Consider the following 25,395-nt stretch of genomic DNA (forward strand, 5'->3'; position numbering starts at 1 on the left):
ATGACGATGTGGGGTATTTAGTGAAATTCTACTGGACCTAAAAATGAGTCTGTGCCGTCATTTAGAATCATTTTGCATCATTGCGTTTTGAGAGTCATAACGTGTTATTTTTCCGTTGACGGAGCTGTGTGAGGGCGCGTTTTTTGTGGAACGAGCTGTAATTTTTATTGGTTCCATTTTGGGGTACATGCGATTTTTTTTATCACTATTTATTCCATTTTTTGGGAGATGAGGAAACCAAAAAACAGCCATTCCAGCACGTTTTTTTTTTGTTTTTTTTTTACTGTGTTCACCGTGCAGTATAAACAACATGGTAACTTTATTCTGCGGGGCGATACGATTACAGCGACACCAAATTTATATCGTTTTTTTACGTTTCCCTACGTTCCCACAATAATAATACTCTTTTCTAAAAAAATCATGTTTTAGTGTCGCCATTTTCTGACAGCCATAACTTTTTTATTTTTCCGTTGATATCGCTGCGGGACTACTTGTTTTATGCGTGACGAACTGTAGTTTCTATTGGTACCATTTTGCGTTACTTGCAACTTTTTGATCACTTTTTATTAAAAAAAATTTGAGACAAGATGACCAAAAAATAAAATGCTGTCATTGTTTTTTATTAACATTTTTTACGGTGTTCACCGTGCGGTAAAAATAATGTGATATTTTTATAGATCAGGCCGTTCCAAACGCGGCGATACCTATTATGTATAGTTTTTTTTTCATATTTTCATTTTTTTTCTAATAATAAAGGAGTTGATCGGGGAAACAGGGCAAGTGTTGTTATTATTATTTATTATTTATTAACTTTTATTTATTTATTTTTCTTTCACATTTTTTTTAACTTTTTTAACTTTTTCTTTTACACTGACCTGGGGACTTGAAGATCTGGTCTTCTGATCCCCGCTACGATGCACTGCACTACTTATGTAGTGCAGTGGATCGTAACTGTCATTTTTCATTTGACAGTTAGCCAATTAGGTCCTGCCTCGGGCAGGACCTAATAGGCTACCGTACCTTGGCAACCAGGAAGCCTAGTAACGGCTTCCTGGTTGCCATAGCAATAATTGCCACCCGCGATCCATCGCGGGGGGGCCCGGGGTTTACAGAGGGAGCTCCCTCCCTCTGTCAACCACTTCAATGCAGCGGACGTCATTGACAGCCGCATTGAAGGGGTTAAATGGCTGGGATCGGCGGTAACAGCCATCGCAGCCATTGCAGCGGCATGTCAGCTGTGTATAACAGCTGACAGCCGCTGAAGATAAAGCGCGCACAGCTCCTTTATCTGCCAGGCGTAACTGTACGACCGTCTGCGGCAAGTCACTTGGTTTTCGGACGTACAGTTACGCCCAATCGCGGGAAGGGGTTAATGACCAGGCCTATTTTGTTCATAATGACCAAGTATTATTTAAATTTTTCAGTGTCACATTCCAAGAGTCATAACTTTTTACTTTTCCGTCAACATAGCCATATGAGGGCCTGTTTTTTGTGGAACGAGTTGTATTTTTTCATGCCATCATTTGGTACATATAATATATTGAATAAGTCTTATTAGGTTTTTTCTAGGGAAATAGATAAAGAAAAGCCTTCGGCTATTATTTTTTGCAATTTAAATTAACGACGTCCACATCCAGCATAAATAACATCTTCCCTTTATTCTATGCATTGGTATGATTACGGCAATACCAAATATGCAAAGTTTTTTTAGGTTTTACTACTGTCCACAATAAAAAAAAACTTTTAACCCCTTGGTGACATGGTACGTACTATTACGTTGTTGTCGCCAAGGTCTTAAGGCAAAGCAACGTAATAGTACGCGATGATGATAGTGCGGGCTCAGATGCTGAGCCCGCACCATCACCAGCGGTTGTTGGCTGTATATTGCACATATAGTGAATAGTGATCTGGCCGATTAACCCCTTAAATGCAGCGCTCAAAAGCGAGCACTGCATTTATGGGGTTTTACCAGCAGATCGGAACCCAGCGTTGTTATCGCAAGGTTCCAATGCCTGCTTTGGCAGAGCGGAGGCCTAACAATGGCCTCCTGTCTGCCAAGTACGGAAGCCTGTTAGGTCCCGCTCGGAGGCGGGGCCTAAAAGGCTTCCGTCCCCAGAAACAAGATGGCACAGAAGCTGAGCCTGCGACATCAGCCGTCGGTGTCAGCTGTATGTTACAGCTGACACCGTGCTGTAATGACAGGGAATGGAGCTATCTTCGATCCCTGCCATTAACCCCTTAGATGCCGCGATCAAAAACGATTGCAGCATCTTAGTGGTTTTTAGCCGATCCTAACAATGGCCTCTTGGTCTGCCACGTATGGAAGTCAATTAGGCCCCGCCCAGATGTAGGGCCTAATAGGCTTGCTGTCAGTGAATAACTGACAGCTCTAATGCATTGCACTACGTGGGTAGTGCAATGTTTTCGAGTAAAGATCAGAAGTGCAGGCCCTCAAGTCCCCTAGTGGGACAAAAAAAAGTGTAAAAATAAAAGTTTCAATTTAATAAAAAACAAACTGCCTTTTGTCCTATAATAAGGCTTTTATCATAGGAAAAAACTTAAAACGTTAAAAAAAGTACACATATTTTGTATCACCGCGTACATAACGACCCAATCTGTAAAACTATTATGTTATTTTTCCCGCACGGTGAACACTGCAAAAAATATTGCCAGAATCGCAATTTTTTGGTCACCACCCCTCACAAAACATAGAATAAAAAGTGATCAAGAAGTCGCATTTACCCCAAAACTACAACCCGTCCTGCAAAAAACAAGCCCTTACATAGCTTTTTTGATGAAAAATAAAAATGTTATGGCTCTCAGAATATGGTGACACAATAAATGAATTATTTAAAAAAAAAAGTGATTTTATTGTGCAAACGCCGTAAAACATAAAAAAAACCTATATACATATGGTATCGTCGTAATCGTATCGACCCGCAGAATAAAGTAAAATGCAATTTATAGCCCACGGTGAACAATGCAAAAAAAAAAAATAATAATAAAAAGCTTTGTCAGAATTGCTTGTTTTTGGTCATCTTGCTTGCCAAAAAACGGAAGAAAAAGTGATCCAAAAAATCGCATGTGCCCCAAAATGGTAACAATGAAGACTACAGATTGTCCTGCAACAAATAAGCCCTCAAACAGATCCGGTGGAGAAAAAATAAAAAAGTTCCGGCTCCCAGAAAAGTTAGATGCAAAACGTACAGAGTGTCCCAAAAGCGGATAAGATCGGGCACCATTTATCAGTGCGACACCGGCCACACATCTATGAATTATTATTTATTTACCGCATTATTATACCCTCTTATTATGCCCTGATGTTCTCCGCACAGCTTACATATGCCCCCACATTATAAACTGAAATACCAGCAAAACACCGAACAGAACAACTACCAAGCAAAATCTGCGCTCCAAAAGTCAAATGGCGCTCCCTCCCTTCCTTCGTTACTTCGATCGCTTGTCCCCATACATTTCTATCATGTCGGCAGCACATCTCTCTGTTTACTCAGGGAGATGTGCTGCCGACAACGATAATATTTTGAGCATTTAAAACGATACGATCAGCTGAATTTGCTTGTTCTGTGAAAGCTCGTTTGCCTGAGAATTGGTCCTTGTAAAAGTATAGTAAATATCCTCTCACTGGCAGATCATATCTTGAGTGATCCTTATGCCATATAGATTGATCTTTTATAGCGGGTGACAGATTAGACATAACTCTACTCTACTTGATACACTGTACTAAATTGTAGTTTTTATTGGTACTATTTTGGGTTCATCCAACTTTTTGATCACTTTTCATTCCTGTTTTGGAAAAAAAAATGAAGAGAACATTTTTTTGTTTGTTTTGCTTTTTTACAGTGTTTACCGTTTAGGATAAATATTATTTTATTTTTTCCAATAATAAAACTGCATAAGGGAATTTTTTTTTTTTTAAATTAGGAATTCATTTTTTATATTTTTCTCGAAGGCTATGTTCACACGCTTAGCAAAAAAGTCTGAAAAGTCTGAAAATAATTTTCAGCCGCTTTTTTTAGCGACTGGCGTTTTTCACAGCGTTTTTTACGGCCGTTTTTTGCAGCTGTTTTTCTATAGAGTCAATAAAAAACGGCTCAAAAAGTGACATGCACTTCTTTGTCGCGGTTGTTTTTTTACCGGGACATTCTTTTACGCGGCCATTTTTCAAAAGGGCATAAAAAAACGGCCCGTTGGAATAGAACGCCCTTCTTCCCATTGTTTTTCCCAGATGTTTGGAGGCGTTGTGCTTCCGATTTTTCAGGCGTTTGGAGGCCCGAAAAACTGACGAAAATAAGCCGTGTGAACATACCCTAACACTGTATTTGACTTATTTGGTGCACAAAAGTGAAAAAATACAATCAGAGAGCAAGTATACTCTGTAAATTGATAAGGGGGGGGGGGTGATAACATGAAACGTTCATGCTACCACTCCCCTGGGCTCATTTGAAGCCATACAGGGACAGGAGAAAGATCACAGATTCTCTGTACTACAAGCAGAAGTGAGAGCTGAAATACAGCTCCCACTTCAAATTGCTCTAACTCGGGCTGGATCGGGGCTAGAGCTGCAATTTAATGGCACAATTCTTGCCTGAGCCAAAACTTTTAGGGTATGTTCACACGGCGGGGGTCCGTAACGGCTGAAATTACGGGGATGTTTCAGCCTGAAAACATCCCCGTAATTTCAGCCGTACCGGCATGTGCAGGCGCTTGAACGCCGCGTCAATTACGGCCGTAATTAGCGCTGCTATTCATTGGAGTCAATGAATAACGGCTCCAATTACGGCCAAAGAAGTGACAGGTCACTTCTTCTACGCGGGCGTCTATTTACGCGCCGTCATTTGACAGCGGCGCGTAAATATACGCCTCGTGTGAACAGACAAACGTCTGCCCATTGCTTTCAATGGGCAGATGTTTGTCAGCGCTATTGAGGCGCTATTTTCAGACGTAATTCGGGGCAAAAACGCCCGAATTACGTCCGTAAATAGGCCGTGTGAACATACCCTTAGGGTAAGGCCACACGGAGCGGCCCTGACACAGACACAACACGGCCAACAACCGCGCTGGCACTATGTAGGCGCGGCTGTCAAATACCTTGTTAGGGCTGATTCAGACGAACGTGGCATTTTTGCGCACGCAAAACACGCGGCGTTTTGCATGTGCAAAAGCCAATTGACAGCTCCGTGTGGCAGTATCATATGATGCGCGGCTGCGTGGTTTTCGTGCAGCCGCCATCATTATGACACGCCATTTGGATGTTTGTAAACAGAAAAGCAATGGGTGCGTGATGCGCGAAAAACGCAGAGATATTGAACATGTCGCGCTTTTTACGCAGCGGACAAACGCTGGCCTGGATAACACTGTCTCCCTGATTCCAGCATTTCTTTTTTTTTCTTTTTTTAACTGGACCCCCCCTTTCCAGAGATGTGACCCACCATTGTGTTGGCGCCCTATATGCTAATTTGCTGTATTTAGCCAAATGGGGTGTAAACTATTCTCATTCGAGGTGGAGCTAGCTTTCCTGCCTCTGATACTGACCAATCAGCGCAAGCAGTTTCAGAGCGGCCAGATACAGCTTTTTCTCACCGGAACAACCATGTCTTTCATGTGTATTATATGACCTATTAAGGGGTTAATATTCAGTCCTTTCATAATGTTGCATAATGTCTGGATGTTACATTGCATGTTACATTTTTTTTTAACACAGAAATGGATTATGAACCAATAACATCTACAGTATATGGGTGGGTATGTTTTTATTAGTCAGTCACATAAAACCATAGCAGTAACATGTTTTTTACCACTTATTAAATAAGTTGTCCTCTTATTACAGGTTATTAAATATTGTAGTAGTATATTCTATAGTACATCAGTTTAAGTAGTGATCTAAATCTGGGAAGACTGGATGACAATCAGCATGACTGCATTACAGTGAATAAATGGGCTGTATCGTGCCCTGAACAGTAAGGCCCCATGTACACGACTGTGCCCGTAGACAATCGCCCACAAGCCGTGCTCCCATTATAAAGTATGGGAGCATGGTCCGTAAAATAAAAAAAATAGGACATGTCCTATTTTTTACAGAAGCTTTCTACGGCCCGCACACCTTGGCCATATAAATTAATGGAACCGTATTGTGATCCGCAGTTACGGTCTGTAATGGCAGACCAAAATTACGGTTGTGTGCATGGGGCCTTAGTCTGCCTGGTTTTGCAACAATACAGTAGGGGGAGATGTACCAATGCATAACTTGGCTATTTTGCCAATCAGTGGTCTGGGAAAATCCTGTTGAAGGTTGAATGGCCGCTAAAATATTTGTCCCCAGCTTTCTAAGAAACACATATTTAACAACGTCACAGAAGAGAATACCTCAGCGACATATATTTACTTTTATTGTACGTTATTTTAATGTATTGGAAAATATTCCTTAACCATCACCTCAATAACACTAAACATAAAGTGATACCAGAAGCTGAAGAACTCTCATGTCTTACTTGCTGTAGGTCTCTCGGGAATCAGCAGCTTCCTGGTGTGAAGAGAGAAAAGTTCTTTATTTTGAAGTCAGTGCTAAAGACAATATCAATGTAGACCTGGCATTTGAGACACTCGCCAAGGAAGCTCTAATACACGTGAGTATTGAGGCTTGCTTTCACTTCCAGTCATTTTTCTGCACAAATGTCAAAAGTATTATATTTGTGCCGGTATGATAGGCACACAAAGGTAGCTGAATGCATATTCTTGAAAATTGGCCTTAGCCTCTCATACAGGCAATGTGTCTGATATTCCAAATTTTGAATAGAGCTAACTGGCACATGTTCAATTATGGAAATTCTGAGGGTCCCTGGAAATGGCAAATTTAACAATTTATGTGTTCACTATTAGTACCGATTGTGTAAAAAAGGCCAGTAAATCTACCCATTCGTTTTACTTTGTTGTTATTAATTAAAGTAATGATCTGAGTCCTGCAATATCCAGGGAAAGAACCAATCGGGACAGCACGATTCACCTATAGGATACCCCTTTCCCAGGGCTGTGGTTGGGGTACTCATGTGTTCCCAGGACTTTGGTGCCCTACTCTAGTCTGGTGTTGGTTCCTCCTTAAAAACATCTAGCATTGTTGGAACTAGAATAAAATTGGATAATTTGGAGAAATAGTTGCTAGGTGCAACAACACAAAGTTTATGAAGAAACATATCGTTGAGTGCAGGCAGATAAACTGGAGGAGAAGGATTAGTCAAACAAGCCAGTGTCAAGTTACATGGCAGATCAGGTCTGCGAAATTATGGAGTAATCAGAAGCATAGTCAGACAAGCCAGGGTCAGGTAACATAGGTCAGGCAGAACGGATATGCGGTATGTTGGAGTAATCAGAGGCAGAGTGAGAAAAAGCCAGTGTCAGGTAACAAAGGTAATTCTGAATGGATATGGCGAGATCAGAAGAGGAGTCAGACAAGCATTAGTAAGCAGTACAATGTGGTAAGCAGTAGCGGAATCAGACAAGCCAGGATCAGGTATGGGTATGTGCACACACACTAATTACGTCTCGCTGCAGGACAACTGTCACGTACTGTAATCATGTTTTCAGTACGGGACAGTAGTTCCACGGAGAGGCAGGGACTCCTAGCATCGTACATAACTATGATGCTAGGAGCCCGGCTCCCTGCACTGTGTTCGGTCCGGGACTTGCGGCCGAAATACGTCCGTCAATTACGGACGTAATTAGTGTGTGTGCACATACCCTAACGGAGGTCAGGCAGAATAGGTATGAAGTACTGTGGAGTAGTCAGAAGTATAGTCGGGCAAGCTGGGCAACACTAAAACAAAACTCACAAACCCAAACAGGGCCAGTATAATAGGTAAGGAGGCCAGTAAGAGGCAGCATTAACCCCTTCCCGTCGTAAACAACTTTCAGATTTTCATTTTCGTTTTTTCCTCCCCACATTCCAGAAGCCATAACGTCTTTATTTTTCCGTCTATATAGTATTATGAAGGCTTGATTTTTGCGGGACGAGTTGTAGTTTTTCGTAGGAACCATTTATTTTGCCGTATAATTTAACACGAAACGGGCAAAAAATTATTTGTGGGGTAGAAAATGAAAAAAACAGCGATTCCTCCAATTTTTTTGCGCGTCGTTTTTACGGAATTCACTGTGAAATTAAAACAACATGTTAACTTTATTCTGTGGGTCAATACGATTATGGTGATACCAAATGTATATAGTTTTTTCTATATTTTACTACTTTTACATGTAAAAACCTAAGTGTAAAAAAGAAAATTTATTTTGCGTCGCTAAATTCAGAGAGCCATAACTTTTTTTCTTTTTCCGTCGATTAAGTGGTATGAGGGCTTATTTTTTGCGGGATAAGCTGTAGTTTTTAATAATACCATTTTGGTGTACATGCGACGGTTTAATCACTTTTTAATTCATTTTTTGTGGGAGATTAGGTGACAAAAAAATAGGCATTCTGGTGTTTACAATTTTATTTTTTTTACGGCGTTCACCGTGCGGGTTAAATAATGATATATTGTAATAGATCAGACTTATCCCAATTATGTTTATTTATATATTTTTTTACTATGCTCTAGGGGGAAAATGAGAAAAGGGGGGTTTTTTGAACTTTTAATTTAAATTATTATTTTTTTACACAAAAAAAACTTTATTTAACTAATTTTTACTTTTTTTATTAGTCCCCCTAGGGATATTGCAGTATATCGTGATTCTGACAGGCACCTACTAAGCCCTGCCGGAGGCAAGGCTTAATAGGTGTACAAAGATGGCGGACCTGGGGGCGTTCATTAAGCCCCCAGGCAGCCATAGCAACCATCGCCCCCCGCGATTGAGTTGCGGAGGGCGCGATGAGCAGTTAGAGGGGGTCGTCCCCTCTTTCTGACGATTTAAATGCTGCGGTCGGTATTGACCGCAGCATTTAACGAGTTCAACTAGCGGGATCCACTCGAGCGCGATGCCGCTAGTTACTCTGAAGTGTCGGCTGTAACAAACAGCTGACACCGGCATCGTATGGAGTAAGCTCACTGCGTGAGCCCGCTCCATACTTCCCCTACCCGACTTTGGCGTATGGATACGTCAAATGTCGGGAAGGGGTTAAGTAAAGCAGCCTTGACTTTGATTTTTCTGTAAGGGGTTAAAATATAGAATATATAATAGATTCATTATAGAGATATAAATATGGTCAAAAACAGAAAAAAAATAAAATTATTTATTCAAGAGCAAATGCAGAATTTTGTAAAAGGGTGGTGGGTTTCACGGTCATTAACATGGATACACTTGCATAGTAGATGCATACTTACATAAACACACACACACGAGCATAAACACACACTGTGACACATACAAACACATAATACGTTATATACATACACACTTTTACACACACTTTACACACACACACACACACATTCATAGACCATTTATAAAGTAATCTATCTATCTATCTATCTATCTATCTATCTATCTATCTATCTATCTATCTATCTATCTATCTATCTATCTATCTATCTATCTATCTATCTATCTATCTATCTATCTATCTAATCTATCCATCCATCCATCCACATACCTCCCAACTTTCAAGTATCACAAAGAGGGACAACCGATGCAGCGTTATTTTTCCTTTTAAGCCACACCTTTAATCCCACCCAATCCCCGCTCATACACACCCGATTCAGCCCACACAATATCATGCCCATAGTGCCTCCCGCACAGTATAATACCAATAGCTGCCCCCACACAGCATAATTCCTTCTAGCTGCCACCATACAGTATAATGCCCCCATAGCTGCCACCATACAGTATACTGCCCCATAGATGCACACATACAGTATAAAGCCAACATAGATGAACCCACACAGTATAATGCCCCCATAGCTGCCACCATACAGTATACTGCCCCATAGATGCACCCATACAGTATAAAGCCAACACAGATGCCCCCATACAGTATAATGCCCACACAGATTCTCCCATGCAGTATAATGCCCATACAGATGCCCCCATGCAGTATAATGCCCAAACAAATTAGCTTATACAGCATAATGCCCCCATAGCTGCCCCCATACATTATAATGCCCCCTTGCTGACCCTAGTGCAAGTGCCCTTGTAGATATTGACACAGTGCCCATGTAGATAGTGCCCATGTACATAGCGCCACAGTGTCCAGTGTAGATAGTGCCCCTATATAGTGCTACAATGGCCATGTAGATAGTGCCACACCCCCCTTGAAGATAGCGCCACCCCCCTTTAGATAGCACCATTGGGACTCCCTCTAGGAGCGGAATCCCCAGCCAGAGCATAGGCCGGGGATTCCTCTCCTAGAGGGAAGCCCTGATGTCTCTGTCCATATATGGACAGTGATGTCAGTGGCTACTCCTTGAGCGGAATCAACGTTGCCGACTGTGGCCGGGATTCTGCTCCAGGAGGAGACCCTGACGTGAATGTCCATATATGGACCGTGACCTCAGCGGTTTCCTATGGGAGCGGAATCCCCGGCCAGATCATCGGCAACGGGGATTCCACTCAAGGAGTTGCCACTAATTCTGAAACAAGGAACCATCAGCTCCCTGCTTCAGAATTAGTTCAGAGCGGAGGAACAGAGGGAGCTCCTCCGCTCCCCGAGGACTCCCCGGGCACAGCGCTATTTTAAGGGCTATGTTCGGGGAAGCCCTTGACGGTACTGTCCATATATGGACAGTGTTGTCAGTGGCTACTCCTTGAGTGGAATCCCCGTTGCCGACTCTGGCCAGGGATTCTACTCCAGGAGTAGCCACTGATGTGACTGTCCATATATGGACAGTAACGTCAAGTGCTTCCCCGAGCACAGTGCTTAAAGAGGCTCTGTCACCAGATTCTCAAATCCCCATCTCCTATTGCATGTGATCGGCGCTGCAATGTAGATAACAGTAATGTTTTGTTTTGTTTTTTAAAACTTTCATTTTTGGCCAAGTTATGAGCTTTTTTATATATATGCAAATGAGCTTTGAAATGGACAACTGGGCGTTTTTTTTTCGTTATGTCCAACTGGGTGTGTATTGTGTTTTTAACTGGGCGTGTTTATGTGTATGACGCTGACCAATCCGTGACCAGTCAGTGTCATCCACTCCTCTCCATTCATTTACAAGCAGCACAGCGTTCTTACTAGAACGATGTGCAGCCACATACACAATTGTCCTGATAATGAATACACATGAAATCCAGCCTGGACATCATGTGTACTCAGAATCCTGACACTTCTGACTCTTTTCTTTGAGATTGCAGCAAGCCACTCGTAATCTCGCGAGATTACGAGGTAAACGAGATTTCGTTTCTATTGCGAGTCAGAAGTGTAAGGATTCTCAATACACATGACGTCCAGGCTGGATGGTCATGTGTATTCATTATCAGGACACTAGATGAACATTAATCAAGTGTCCTGATAATGAATACACATGACCATCCAGCCTGGACGTCATGTGTATTGAGAATCCTGACACTTCTGACTCTTTTCTCTGAGTTTTCCAGCAAGAGAAACTAAATCTCGTTTACCTCGTAATCTCGCGAGATTACGAGTGGCTTGCTGCAATCTCACAGAAAAGATTCAGAAGTGTCAGAATTCTGAGTACACATGACGTCCAGGCTGGATGATCATGTGTATTCATTGTCAGGACACTTGTGTATGTGGCTGCACATCGTTCTAGTAAGAACGCTGTTTTGCTTGTAAATGAATGTAGAGGAGTGTATGATGCTGACTGGTCACGGATTGGTCAGCGTCATACACATAAACACGCCCAGTTAAAAACACAATACACGCCCAGTTGGACATAACGAAAAAAAAACGCCCAGTTGTCCATTTCAAAGCTCATTTGCATATATATAAAATAGCTCATAACTTGGCCAAAAATGAACGTTTTTTTAAAAAAAACAAAACGTTACTGTTATCTACATTGCAGCGCCGATCACATGCAATAGGAGATAGGGATTTGAGAATCTGGTGACAGAGCCTCTTTAAAGCACTGCTGTGCCTGGAGAGTCCTCGGTGAATGGAGGAGCTCCCTCTGATCCTCCGCTATAAACTAATTCTGAAGCAGGGAGCTGATGGCTCCCTGCTTTGTAATTAGGTTGACAGCGGGACATACCCCCGATTGCCCTGGACAGCAGGACACCGCCGTTGAATCCGGGACGGTTGGGAGGTATATATATATATATATATATATATATATATATATTTATTTACACGCACACACACACACAGATTCACACAAATAAACATAAACACTTATTATCCGTCACTGATAGCTTTCTTTCATGGTTACTAGGGCAGAAGGCGGTGGGCACGACAGGACTGCTCCAGCCAGCAGGGATTTGAAGAGCTGTAGAACTCCCTCCCCCTCTCTCCTTTAATCTTCTCCTTTAAACAGCAGACAGCATTACAAACTGCTGGAGAAGAAGACTGTGGGAAGGGTAGGAGTGACTGCACAAGGAGAAGGTTTTAACGTCGCCACCCCCCTTGTGTACGCCCATATATTTATTTAACAATTCATGTGAGGGATGATATCAACTAAACAGTAACAAACAATAAATGCAAATATTTTGTATTGTGGTTCGATAGAAAACAAACTTCATCTGTTTTCCAACCACACCTTATATTATATGGGCTAGAGAGCAAAACTCTTCAATATAATTAAAGTGACTCATAATTTGTACTCAAAAAAGTACCATTATTATGCTCGGATGACGGCGGCCTAGGTATTTGTTTTTTGCAATCCTGTACAACTATGCCACTTGCACGGAAGCATGCAGAGTGAATGTGGAGCCATAGGCAGTAGGTGTCTCCATACAGTGACATTTTTCCTTAGGGGGAATGCTTCTAGGGAACATTACCTTCCTAAATTGGCAACTGAGGAAACATAGCACATACAGAGGTTGTGTAGAACCCCTTACACTGCCATGGGTTCTGTGTGAGGGTATGTTCACACGGCTTATTTTCGGTAGTTTTTTGGTCCCTAAACGGCTGAAAAACTGCCGAAAAATCCGAAGCAGAATGCCTCCAAACATCTGCCCATTGATTTCAATGGGAAAAACAGCGTTCTGCTCCAACGGGCCGTTATTTTATGAGGCCGTTGGCGATGAATGCTCGTGAAAAATAAGTGCATGTCACTTCCTGAGCCGTTTTTGGATCAGTTCCAAAAACGGCCGTAACGCTGCGAAAAACGCGAGTTTGATTAAAAAACGGCTTAAAATCAGGAGCTGTTTTCCCTTGAAAATAGCTCCGTATTTTCAGACGTTTTTAAGTTTGTGTGTGCACATACCCTTACGGCACCACAAAACCCGGAGGTTGTATAAAGCTTTAATATGGTAGGTAAATACATTGCTGACAAGATCTAGGATTCCAGAATATATACTGTAGGAATAAGCCACTGTACTTTACCCAGTGGAAGGGGTATGACTCTGAGGAGCCTTAAGGCCAGGTTCCCTCGTAGTGTAAACGCTGCGGAATTTCCACAGAAATTCCACAGCATTTACAGTAGTAGCAAAATGGATAAGATTTAGAAAATCTCATGCCCAAACTGTGGAAAAAAACGCAGTGAAAAACGTTAATAAATTGACCTGCGGAGCGGAATTTTATTCCGCAGCATGTCAATTTATGCTCTGTTTTCGTTGATTTTCTGCTGCAGATTTTCCCTATTGAACTAAGACTCAGTTCACACTTTGCATTTTGCAAATGGAATAATACATCCACATCATCCAAAGTGATGTCTAAAGGGACTGACAAGACATTGAAAATACATAATACAGTACTTATACAGAAAATAGACTCTGACACCATCTACTGGTAAAACACATTCTGAACAGCGCTGCTTCGAATGTTAGAATGATAGTGTTTCGATTCCATGAATTATACTTGGCAAATAGAAACAGATTCTTCTTTCTGCAGAAGAGTCCTGGGGCCATGTAAATAAAAAACAAATAAATTATGATTTAAAAAGTCATAAGAGAAGTCTAAGGGTATGTGCACAAAGGTCAAATTTTTCGCTGAAAACTCTGCGGCAAATACAACTCAGATACCTCGGTGGAAATCTGGCCTGAAAGTTCGCACCTGTCTTATTTGGTGCAGACGTTCGGACAGATTTGCCGCCGCAGACACCAGATGAGGAGCTAGAAAATACACACCTCCCCCTGTTCTCCCAAAGCGAAGTGTCAGGCTATGTTCACACACTTAGCAAAAAACGTCTGAAAATACGGAGCTGTTTTCAAGGGAAAATAGCTCCTGATTTTCAGATTTTTTTTAGCAAACTCAGGTTTTTCGTGGCATTTTTTACGCCCGTTTTTGGAGCTGTTTTTTTATAGAGTCAATGAAAAATGGTTCCAAAAATGTCGGAACAGAACGCCGTTTTTCCCATTGAAATCAATGGACAGATATTTGGAGGCATTCTGCTTCCGATTTTTCGGACGTTTTTTGGCTGTTTACGGCCGAAAAACATCCGAAAATAAGCCGTGTGAACATACTCTTACTCTGCCCAGCGCTGGTGTCTGTGCTGCCGCACCTCCTGGGATGATGTTTTCTCCCATGTGACCAGTGCAGCCTTTGATTGGCTGCAGTGGTCACACTAGATGAAACGTTATCCTAGGAGGCTGGCAGCATTGAAGTAGATGGGGGAGAAGTGAGGCGATAGGGAAGTATAGTATATTTTCAATTTAAAGTGACATTTTTTTTCCCCCCCTAGTTGCGTTTTTTGTTGCGAACAGAAATCGCAACATTTGCTATTTGTTACGATATTTCACTTCCCTATTAAACTCAATAGGAAAATCTGCTACTGCTACTAATATGCAACTATTACACAACATAAATTGACATAGATTTAAAAATCTGCACCACGGGTCAATTTTGGCAGCATTTGGTTGAGATTATTAAAATCTTTTCTGTCCACAAGTCCAGAAAGAAAATCCACAGCAATTACGCTACGTATGAACGTAGTATAATAGTTCAAGTATACCATAGTTTCCAAAACCAAGTCTAAAGCATAAGGGTTAATTCACACATCTCTGTCATGTTGCGGTTTTGTGCAGCGATTGCCCGTTGTAAACGCTAAATGTAGGGCAAAAACATAATATGAACAGGGCCTTACACAGTTCCTCTTCTAGCGTTATCTCGGAATTCTGACTTAGTAATTAAGAATTCTGAATAAGTAACTCAGAATTTTGAGATTTTTTTAATATATCTAATATCTGAATTAACACCTAATAGTTAAATTTAAGTCACTTTTATTTCAATAACCCAAAATATTGCTTTTCGATTTATGTAACTGTAAACATATATCTTGTAAAATCATATATATATTGGGAGAGGACATGGTGTCCGAGGCACAGTTGAGTTTTTTTTTTACTCAGCTGCTTTTCTCTCTCTTACCAAATACAACCAAACTCTGTGATACGCGCAAATCCTAATTTCTCTCCTTTCCAATTCCTTATTATTATTTCATTTAGACGATAGAAGCAACAACAACAGGTAAGTGTTACTAGACGTGGTGGACAATCGAGTTGAAACGTAGGATTTTCGAGTGGGAGTGGTGGACAATCGGGTTGGAGCGTAGGATTTTTGGATAGGAGTGGGCGAGTGGTGGCTATTCGAGTTGAAGCGTAGGATTTTCGAGTGGGAGTGGTGGGGTGGGGGATATTCGAGTAGGAGTGGTCGAGTGGTGATTAAGAGCGGGAGAGGGGAAAGCCAGAGGTGGTGAAGAGGGGGAAAGCCCGAAGAGGCTAATAAACACCCGAAGAGGCTAATAAAAATGACCAAAGAGGCTAATAAAAGCCCGGAGAGGCTAAAAAACGCCTAAGGCTGAGTTCACACGACCATGTTACGTCCGTAATGTACGGAACGTATTTCGGCCGGAAGACCCGGACCGAACACACTGCAGGGGGCCGGGCTCCTAGCATCATAGTGATGTATGACACTAGGAGTCCCTGCCTCTGCGTGGAACTACTGTCCCGTACTGTAATCATGATTACAGTACGGGACAGTTGTCCTGCAGCGAGGCAGGGACTCCTAGCATCGTACATCACTATGATGCTAGGAGCCCGGCTCCCTGCACTGTGTTCGGTCCGGGTCTTCCGGCCGAAATACGTTCCGTACTTTACGGACGTAACATGGTCGTGTGAACCCAGCCTCAAGAGGCATAACCACCTAAAGTGGCATAACTGCTCTAAGGAGTGAAACAACCTTAAAAGTCGTAATTATTTAAAGAGTATAATTGTCTTAAATGGTGTAATTGCACCAAGAAAATGCAGCCAAAAAGAACAAATTTGTCCGAAGACGACATACAGAAGCTCAGAGAATAAGAAGAGCAACTATGAGTGCAGGGGAACGCCAGAAACAACAAGTAACCAATTCCCAAAACTAGGCGTTAAGAAGGCAAAACGAATACTTATCATCATTCCTTGTAACGGGTTTTCTATACTAGTATAATATATTCTTACTAATTTTCTTTAAATTTGTGTATATTGGAGATTTGCTCTACCACATTTAAATCCAGATTGTTCATATTATTATGAACTAAAACCCATGATGTAAGGTGCAGTTGAAAAAATATTCAGTTAGTCTTTTTATAAAGAAAAGTTTTGGTATTTTCCATTATATTTTGTGATCAACTCCTCATGGTATTCTAATGGAACATTGGATCCAGGAGAAGAGACATTTAAAGAGGCACCGTGACCAGATTATAAGTGTCCTATCTCCTACATAATCTGATCGACGCTGTAATGTAGATAACAACAGTGTTTTTTATTTTGAAAAACGATCATTTTTGAGCAAGTTATGAGCAATTTTAGATTTATTTGAATTAGTTTCTTAATGCCCAACTGGGCATTTTTTACCTTTTGACCAAGTGGGCATTGTAAAGAGAAGTGTATGATGTGTCAGCATCATACACTTCTCTCCATTCATGTCCATTTGTACTCAGCACAGCGTGATCTCGCGGGATCACTCTGTGCTGTCACATACACCCACATTAATTTTACTGAAGTGTCTTGAGAGTGAATAGACTTACAGCACAGCACAGCGTGATCTCGCGAGATCACGCTGTGCTGTGTCAGTAAGTCTCACACAAAATATACCGAAGTGTCGGGAGTGTGAATAGACATCGCATCCTGGCTGGAGGCAATGTCTATTCACTCTCAAGACACTTCAGTAAAGTTAATGTGGGTGTATGTGACAGCACAGCGTGATCTAGTGAGATCACGCTGTGCTGAGTACAAATGGACATGAATGGAGAGAAGTGTATGATGCTGATTGGTCAGCATCATACACTTCTCTTTACAATGCCCTCTTGGTCAAAAGGTAAAAAACGCCCAGTTGGGTGAATTAGCATAAATCTAAAATTGTTCATAACTGCCTCAAAAATGATAGTTTTTCAAAATAAAAAACACTGTTGTAATCTACATTACATCGCCGATCAGATTGGGGAAAAAAATGCAAGAATTTAGAAATTGCGTCAGTTTATGCCAGCAAATTAATCTCCTTTCACATTCTTCCACTTCTCCCATGCATGGGGATACAAAATATGTGTGCTTTATTCACTGTGCGGGCATGTGCCAGGGCTTGGCATAAAAGGAGGCTTTTTGGCCTTTTCGGTCCAGGAATTCTGCACTTGATTTTATATCAGCATACTGTTTTCTGGGGGGCCTAATGCTGCTGAAACATTAGAAACACCCCATAAATGACTTCATTCACACATGTAGACCCCACAAGGTTTCCTTCAAGGGGTTTATCATATTTTTAGAAAGTCCAGTTTTCTTCTGAAAGTTTCTTGAATAAGATGGAACAAAATTAAATTAGCATTTTTTTTTTAGCAAATGCGTCAGTTTATGCTAGCATTTTTCACACACAGTATAGACCACGGACAAAATTAATCTCCTTTCACATTCTTCCACTTCTCCCGTGCATGGGGATACCAAATATGTGTGCCTTATTAACTGTGCGGGCATGTGCCAGGGCTTGGCATAAAAGGAGGCTTTTTGGCCTTTTCGGTCCAGGAATTCTGCACTTGATTTTATAGCCGCATAGTGTTTTCTGGGGGGCGTAATGCTGCTGAAACATTTGAAACACCCCATAAATGACTTCATTCACACAAGTAGACCCCACAAGGTTTTCTTCGAGGGGATTATCATATTTTTAGAAAGTCCAGTTTTCTTCTGAAAGTTTCTTGAATAAGATGGAACAAAATAAAATGTGCATTTTTTTTTTTAGCAAATGCGTCAGTTTATGCTAGCATTTTTCACACATGGTATAGACCACGGACAAAATTAATCTCCTTTCACATTCTGCCACTTCTGTGCATGGGGATACCAAATATGTGTGCCTTATTTATCACATAGAGATGTAGGAGGACGGACGATAGAAGAAGCTTATTTCACAAATCGCCTTTTTTCAAATCTGGTTTTACAAAACTCAACAGAGTTTCTATAACACTTCCAAAATATCTGCTCCTGAAGCAGAAATCCCAAAATATTCATCTAGGGGTATAATGGGAATTAATTTTTTTCGGTTTTCTAAAATAAGAAATTGCAGGTTTATGCAAATGGAGCTCTCCAGCAGATGAAATTTAGAAAATATTCAAACATTACATCCACCCCCCACCCATTCCCTCCCCCACCCTTGGAGTAAAATCTGGGGAAAAATAAGAATATAATGTAGGGCAAATATATTTTCAACTAATTAACTAAAATCTAATAATGCAGAACAGTGTGGTATGTTTTAAAACATGGGTCAATGCACAGGCCTGGTTGTGAGGGACATGAGGGACAGAAATATCGGGAATCTTTGCGGTGCCCGTCTTTTCTGCAGATGCGTCACTTTTTCTGCGGGTTGCTTCTAGTTGGTGTTGGGGGAATGTGAGTAATGAAGTGTCTTTCAGTCAGTCGCATGACATCCTCAGACTGGGGGCATTCTCGGGTGTCCTGAACATCAAATATGAGGCCTTCGATAATTTTTTGCCTGGAAATCCAGATATGTGTCTCTGCCTCTGTTTTTTTTTATAGAGCACAAATGAGTTGTGGATTGCCACCTGTAACAGATAAATTGCCACTTTTTTGTACGAGGTTTTTGTTTTGCGTTTTACTAAATAGGGCTGTAAAACCTGGTCGCTTAAATCCACCCCCCCCCCCATGTACTTGTTATATTCGGACACGCTCACTGGTTTGTGCTTGTCCGATGTTGCCCCTCTTTCCCTCACTGCCACTGTTCCTGCGGTATGAATCGTGCTTAGTACATACACATCTTTGCGATCCCTGTACTTGACCGCCAGCAATTCTTCCGATGCATAAGCACAGGAGTCCCCCTTTACCATGCGCTTCCCCACTAATTGCTGCAGAAAACCAATTAGTTTTTTGTGCATGGTACCACATGCCCCAGTCCTTGCAGCATGGGCACACTGGAATAAAAATTATCGCAGTACAGGTGGTACCCCTTGTGAAGCAGAGGCTGCATTATCTCCCACACGATATTACTGCTGGTGGAAAGATCAGGGGGGCATCCAGGAACATTTATTGAGCGGTCCCGCCCTTCATAAATCCTGAAGCCGGAAGTATCTCCTGACCCGCTTTCACACAATTTGTAAAGCTTAACGCCATATCTTGCCCTTTTGGAAGGTACATATTGGCGAAAGCTAAGTCTTCCATGGAAGTTGAGGAGGGATTCGTCGACGCTTACATTCTGCTCAGGAGTGTAAAGTTGCAGGAATAAATTATTGAGGGAATTTATTAGCGGTCTTATTTTGAACAACCGATAACGGTTTGTATCGGTACTTGGGGGGCCTGTGCGTTGTCATTGAAGTGGAGGAACCTCATTATTGTCTCATAACGAGACCTGGGCATTACTGCAGAATACACTGGGGTGGCTTGGGCGGGTCTTGTTGACCAGTAAGACCTAATGGAGGGCTTTTTGACAATACCCATATTTAGGGTGAGCCCCAATTTTTTTTTTAATTCCTGCAAATTGGTGGGCGTCCAATCTCTGGTATGGGTGGATGAAGGTTTCTGCCTTATATACTGAGTGGCATATAAATTAGTTTAGTGGACAATCATATTTAGAATGTCGTCAGTAATAAATAAATGGAAGTAATCCATTTGGACAAAATTTGTATTGTCCACAGTTATGCCAGGAGTGGCAGTAAATCCATGGATTCTAGGCCCAAAAGATGGAGCAGGTGCCCATACAAGAGCCTGAACTGGAGGGACCAGGCTGCCCCATGCTACAGCGCTACTGTCAGGGACAACGTCCCCTGAAAATGAACCTGAAGTGACGCTATCATCGTCACTGTCTAAAACAGTTTCCAACTCTGACACCATCTCTGATGCGGTCTCAGACCACAGCATGGCGTATGCCTCCTCAGCACTAAAAAACTTCCTTGCCATAACGTCACTGACGCTAACTAAACAAACTTTTTCTTTATTTTTTTATAAACACACAAACTAACTGGTATATATATATATATATATATATATACTACCGTTCAAAAGTTTGGGGTCACCCAGACAATTTTGTGTTTTCCATGAAAACTCACACTTATATTTATCAAATGAGTTGCAAAATGACTAGAAAATATAGTCAAGACATTGGCAAGGTTAGAAATAATGATTGTTATTTGAAATAAGAATTTTCTCCTTCAAACTTTGCTTTCATCAAAGAATGCTCCATTTGCAGCAATTACAGCATTGCAGACCTTTGGCATTCTAGCTGTTAATTTACTGAGGTAATCGGGAGAAATGTCACCCCATGCTTCCAGAAACCCCTCCCACAAGTTGGATTGGCTTGATGGGCACTTCTTGCGTACCATACGGTCAAGCTGCTCCCACAAAGGCTCTATGGGGTTGAGATCTGGTGACTGCGCTGGCCACTCCATTACAGATAGAATACCAGCTGCCTGCTTCTTCCCTAAATAGTTCTTGCATAATTTGGAGATGTGCTTTGGGTCATTGTCCTGTTGTAGGATGAAATTGGCTCCAATCAAGTGCTGTCCACAGGGTATGGCATGGCGTTGTAAAATGGAGTGATAGCCTTCCTTATTCAAAATCCCTTTTACCTTGTACAAATCTCCCACTTTACCAGCACCAAAGCAACCCCAGACCATCACATTACCTGCACCATGCTTGACAGATGGCGTCAGGCACTCTTCCAGCATCTTTTCAGTTGTTCTGCGTCTCACAAATGTTCTTCTGTGTGATCCAAACACCTCAAACTTCAACCAAACTTCTGTCCATAACACTTTTTTTCAATCTTCCTCTGTCCAATGTCTGTGTGCTTTTGCCCATATTAATTTTTTCCTTTTATTAGCCAGTCTCAGATATGGCTTTTTCTTTGCCACTCTGCCCTGAAGGCCAGCATCCCGGAGTCGCCTCTTCACTGTAGACGTTGATACTGGCGTTTTGCGGGTACTATTAATGAAGCTGCCAGTTGAGGATCTGTGAGGCGTCTATTTCTCAAACTAGAGACTCTAATGTACTTGTCTTGTTGCTCAGTTGTGCAGCGGGGCCTCCCACTTCTCTTTCTATTCTGGTTAGAGCCTGTTTGTGCTGTCCTCTGAAGGGAGTAGTACACACCGTTGTAGGAAATCTTCAGTTTCTTGGCAATTTCTCGCATGGAATAGCCTTCATTTCTAAGAACAAGAATAGACTGTCGAGTTTCACGTGAAAGCTCTCTTTCTCTACCCATTTTGAGAGTTTAATCGAACCCACAAATGTAATGCTCCAGATTCTCAATTAGCTTAAAGGAAGGTCAGTTTTATAGCTCCTATAAACAGCAAAACTGTTTACAGTGGTGCTAACATAATTGCACAAGGGTTTTCAAGTGTTTTCTAATCATCCATTAGCCTTCTAATACAGTTAGCAAACAGAATGTACCATTAGAACACTGGAGTGATGGTTGCTGGAAATGGGCCTCTATACACCTATATAGATATTGCATTAAAAAACAGACGTTTGCAGCTAGAATAGTCATTTAGCACATTAACAATGTATAGAGTATATTTCTGATTAATTTAATGTTATCTTCATTGAAAAAAACTGTGCTTTTCTTTCAAAAATAAGGAAATTTCTAAGTGACCCTAAACTTTTGAACGGTAGTGTATATATATATATATATATATATATATCTACACTACCACTAACAAAAAAATAAACCGCTATTGCTATATATATAATATATATATATATATATATATATATATATATATATATATATATATATATATATATGTGGATATATATATATATATATATATATATATATATATGTATATATATATATATATATATATATATATATATATAATTGTATATTCCCTACCTGCCTGTTCTAATATAATAAAAGATAGAAAGGTAGATAGATAGAAAAAAAGATAGATGGATAGATTGTATAGATAGATAGAAATCTATCTATACAAAGAGTGTATTGAAGTCTAACACTGTATTTTTTTTCACAATATTATTCTGGCAGCAATTCCCTCAAGTATCTTCTTCTCCTCACACTGAAACAATGTGTGAGGAGAAGAAAAAAGGCAGGAGATTTGCTGCCAGAAATTCCAAAATAAAAACAAATGTGATCACTGTGATTACATATTCAGGGACTATCAGATTGGTCCCTGATACTCTGCCCAGTGCCCAGAGCTGTTGGTAACAGCGTGGGCACAGGGCTGTGTGCACACGAACGCGTGCACACTGTATTTTACATAGAAATGCATGTGATCGCTGTGATTGGTTGTCACAGCGATCACATGTTCAGGGACCAAAAGATTGGCCCCTGACACTCTGCCCAATGCCCATGGCTGTTAGCAACAGCCAGGGCACAGAGCTGTGTGCACGCGATCGTGAGTGCGCAGTCTCTAAAGTGCCGCCGTAATTAGTCTATACGGCAGACTTCAGAGACCCTGACCGCTGGCCATAAAAACACCTGTTAAAGCTTCGTTCACATCTCCGTCAGGGGATTTTATGAATGGAATCCAAACTGAACCATTGGTTTCCGTTTGCACCACCATTGATTTCAATGGCGACGGATCCGGTGCAAATGGTTTATGTTAGTCATCGTTGTGTAAGGGTCCCGTAGTTTTGACGGATCGAATAGAGCAGGCGGCTACGCTATTGATTCCGTCAAAATGACGGAACCCTTACAACACGGTGACAAACGGAAACTATTTGCACCGGATCCGTCACCATTAAAATCTACAAAATAATAGAATATATTCCTCAGTCCATTCATCCACCTGTCCTAGCACAACTGGGATGTAGTTTGAAGCACTGTATGTACATAGCCTAGATATGCTGCACAAAAACGCTACTCAGAAAAAAGATAAAAATCTTAAAATTAGCCAGAATTCTGTGCTTCTTCATCCAGGCCGGCCTCCTGGGATGACGTTTCATCCCATGTGACCGCTGCAGCCAATCACAGGCTGCAGTGGTCACATAGGATAAAACGTCAACCCAGGAGGCCGGTCTCCAGGACGTCAGAGGGTAGATTTTTGTGGGTTTTTTTTACGTGCAGTTTTCCGCAGTGGACATTCAGGAGTAAAAACTGCACCACAATTTGGTGCGTGTTTCGGCCGGAATTCCCAGCGGCGACCAGGGCGGATATGCTGTGTACTTTTACGCAGTGTATCCGCCCTGTGTAAACATAGTCTCAAATTGGTGGGAGGCTGTGCTGTAGTTCCCTCATCATCTACGTAATGTTCACTTTTTTCTGATTGTTTTAGTGTGGCTTTTTAATTGATAATTTTTATGTAAATTAAACCTATTAGTGCATACATGTCAAACATAAGGCCCGCGGGCCGAATCCGGCCTTCCACCTCATTTTATGTGGCCTGCTTGTTTCCGTTACGTGAAACTCACTGCATGTCCTAATGTGGTGCATTTTTGTGGATCACGCACCCATTGAAGTCAATAGGTGCGTGAAAATCACGGACAGAACACGGATGTCATCCGTGTGCTGTCCATGATTCACACACCAGCTGCTAAATAAATGCAGAGTAAAAATTAAAGAACTAAAAAAATGTGCACCAACACTGACATCAAGAACACAACACTTATTGCACACCGAATTGTAACGCAGGAAAAAAGCTGCATTTTTTGCGGAAGCAAAACGGACACGTTTGTGTGAATCTAGCCTTTACAATTACAAGCGGCCCTTTAAAAGCAACCATAAGGCTGATGTGGCCCTCAATGAAAATGAGTTTGACACCCCTGTATTAGTGTCATCTCCAGTGTAAAAGTTTAAAATATTTTTACTTGATTATTTAATTTATTTATGCGTGTATATATTTCTTTTCACAGTACCACGAATGTAGAGAAAGTCATTTTACTGACTCTATCAAATTGACTCCACTAAAAGACTCTCATAGAAGTGCCTGTTGCTGACGGAATATTAAAGTTATATTACTGATAAAGAATCTGCTTTTTTTCTACATGAATCTGCATTTCCCACAAGGACAAATAACGAAAGACATCAAGTACAAATGGACAAATGTGTGTGAAAAAATTACTTGGCGCTTTAATAATTTATGTGGACTCCTATGGAGAACTAGGACATCTTCAACTGTTATATACAGAATGTACATGGGCATGTTCCTGCTGGAGAGGTTACACACCTTGTATTATCTGCTGGCAATAGCAAACCAGCGAACTTAACTCAGCATTGAAGAATTGTATTATGTTTTAAATAATACCAAATTCAATGATTTTTTAATGTTTCAATTCCCAAAAATAAAAAGTAGTTAAACTAAAAGTGTTCTGCTGCCTCACGTGTTTATGTTCGGTGACTTGACTGTGGTTCTATGGGTGAATAGTATGATCATGCGATCAGGATATGCACGAGGCAAATCTGCTATGGATTTTAAAGATAATTCGAGTTTTAGCTGCGGATTTCTGCCACCTAATGGCATGTGGACAGTGGCGTAACTACCGCCGTAGCAGCCGTAGCGACTGCTACGGGGCCCGCGGCATGAGGGGGCCCTTGTCGCCCGCCGGCACGGGCCCCCACCATGGCTGCAGGCTCCGCTAGCAGCCGCTATGGCTGCTACAGCGGGACGCCACTGAACACTACGGCAGAGCAGGGAGGTATCTCCCCGCTCTGCCATTAAACAAAAGACATGTATCCCCTATCCACAGGATAGGGGATACATGTGTGATCGCTGGCATTGATAGGAAGAACGGGGGACTGAAAGTCCCCTGAAGTTCTCCATCATAAACCTCGGACTTCCGGGGTCTGAGTCGGCAGCTCCGTAGAAATGAATGGAGCGCCGATCGCGCTTGTGCGCATGCGTGACCTGCGCCCTTTTTATTGAGCTGCCGACACAGACGCCGGAAGTCAGAGGTTAGTCATGGAGAACTTCAAGGGACTTTCGGTCC

The 25,395-nt window shown here is 41.5% G+C and overlaps 1 protein-coding gene across 1 annotated transcript in view; it reads left to right on the top strand.

Annotated features, from left to right (window-relative positions):
* The window catches only part of RAB7B (RAB7B, member RAS oncogene family), a 47,641-nt gene extending 22,869 nt beyond the window's left edge, over positions 1-24,772 (top strand). Inside the window, exons 5-6 of the mRNA XM_075850680.1 lie at positions 6,519-6,644; positions 24,322-24,772. Coding sequence (XP_075706795.1) covers positions 6,519-6,644; positions 24,322-24,405 — 210 coding nt within the window. The 3' untranslated portion in view covers positions 24,406-24,772. The remainder of the gene's footprint in view (positions 1-6,518; positions 6,645-24,321) is intronic.
* The last annotated feature ends 623 nt before the right edge of the window (positions 24,773-25,395 follow it).

This window comes from Rhinoderma darwinii, chromosome 2, assembly GCF_050947455.1.
Source record: "Rhinoderma darwinii isolate aRhiDar2 chromosome 2, aRhiDar2.hap1, whole genome shotgun sequence".
Lineage (NCBI taxonomy): Eukaryota > Metazoa > Chordata > Amphibia > Anura > Rhinodermatidae > Rhinoderma > Rhinoderma darwinii.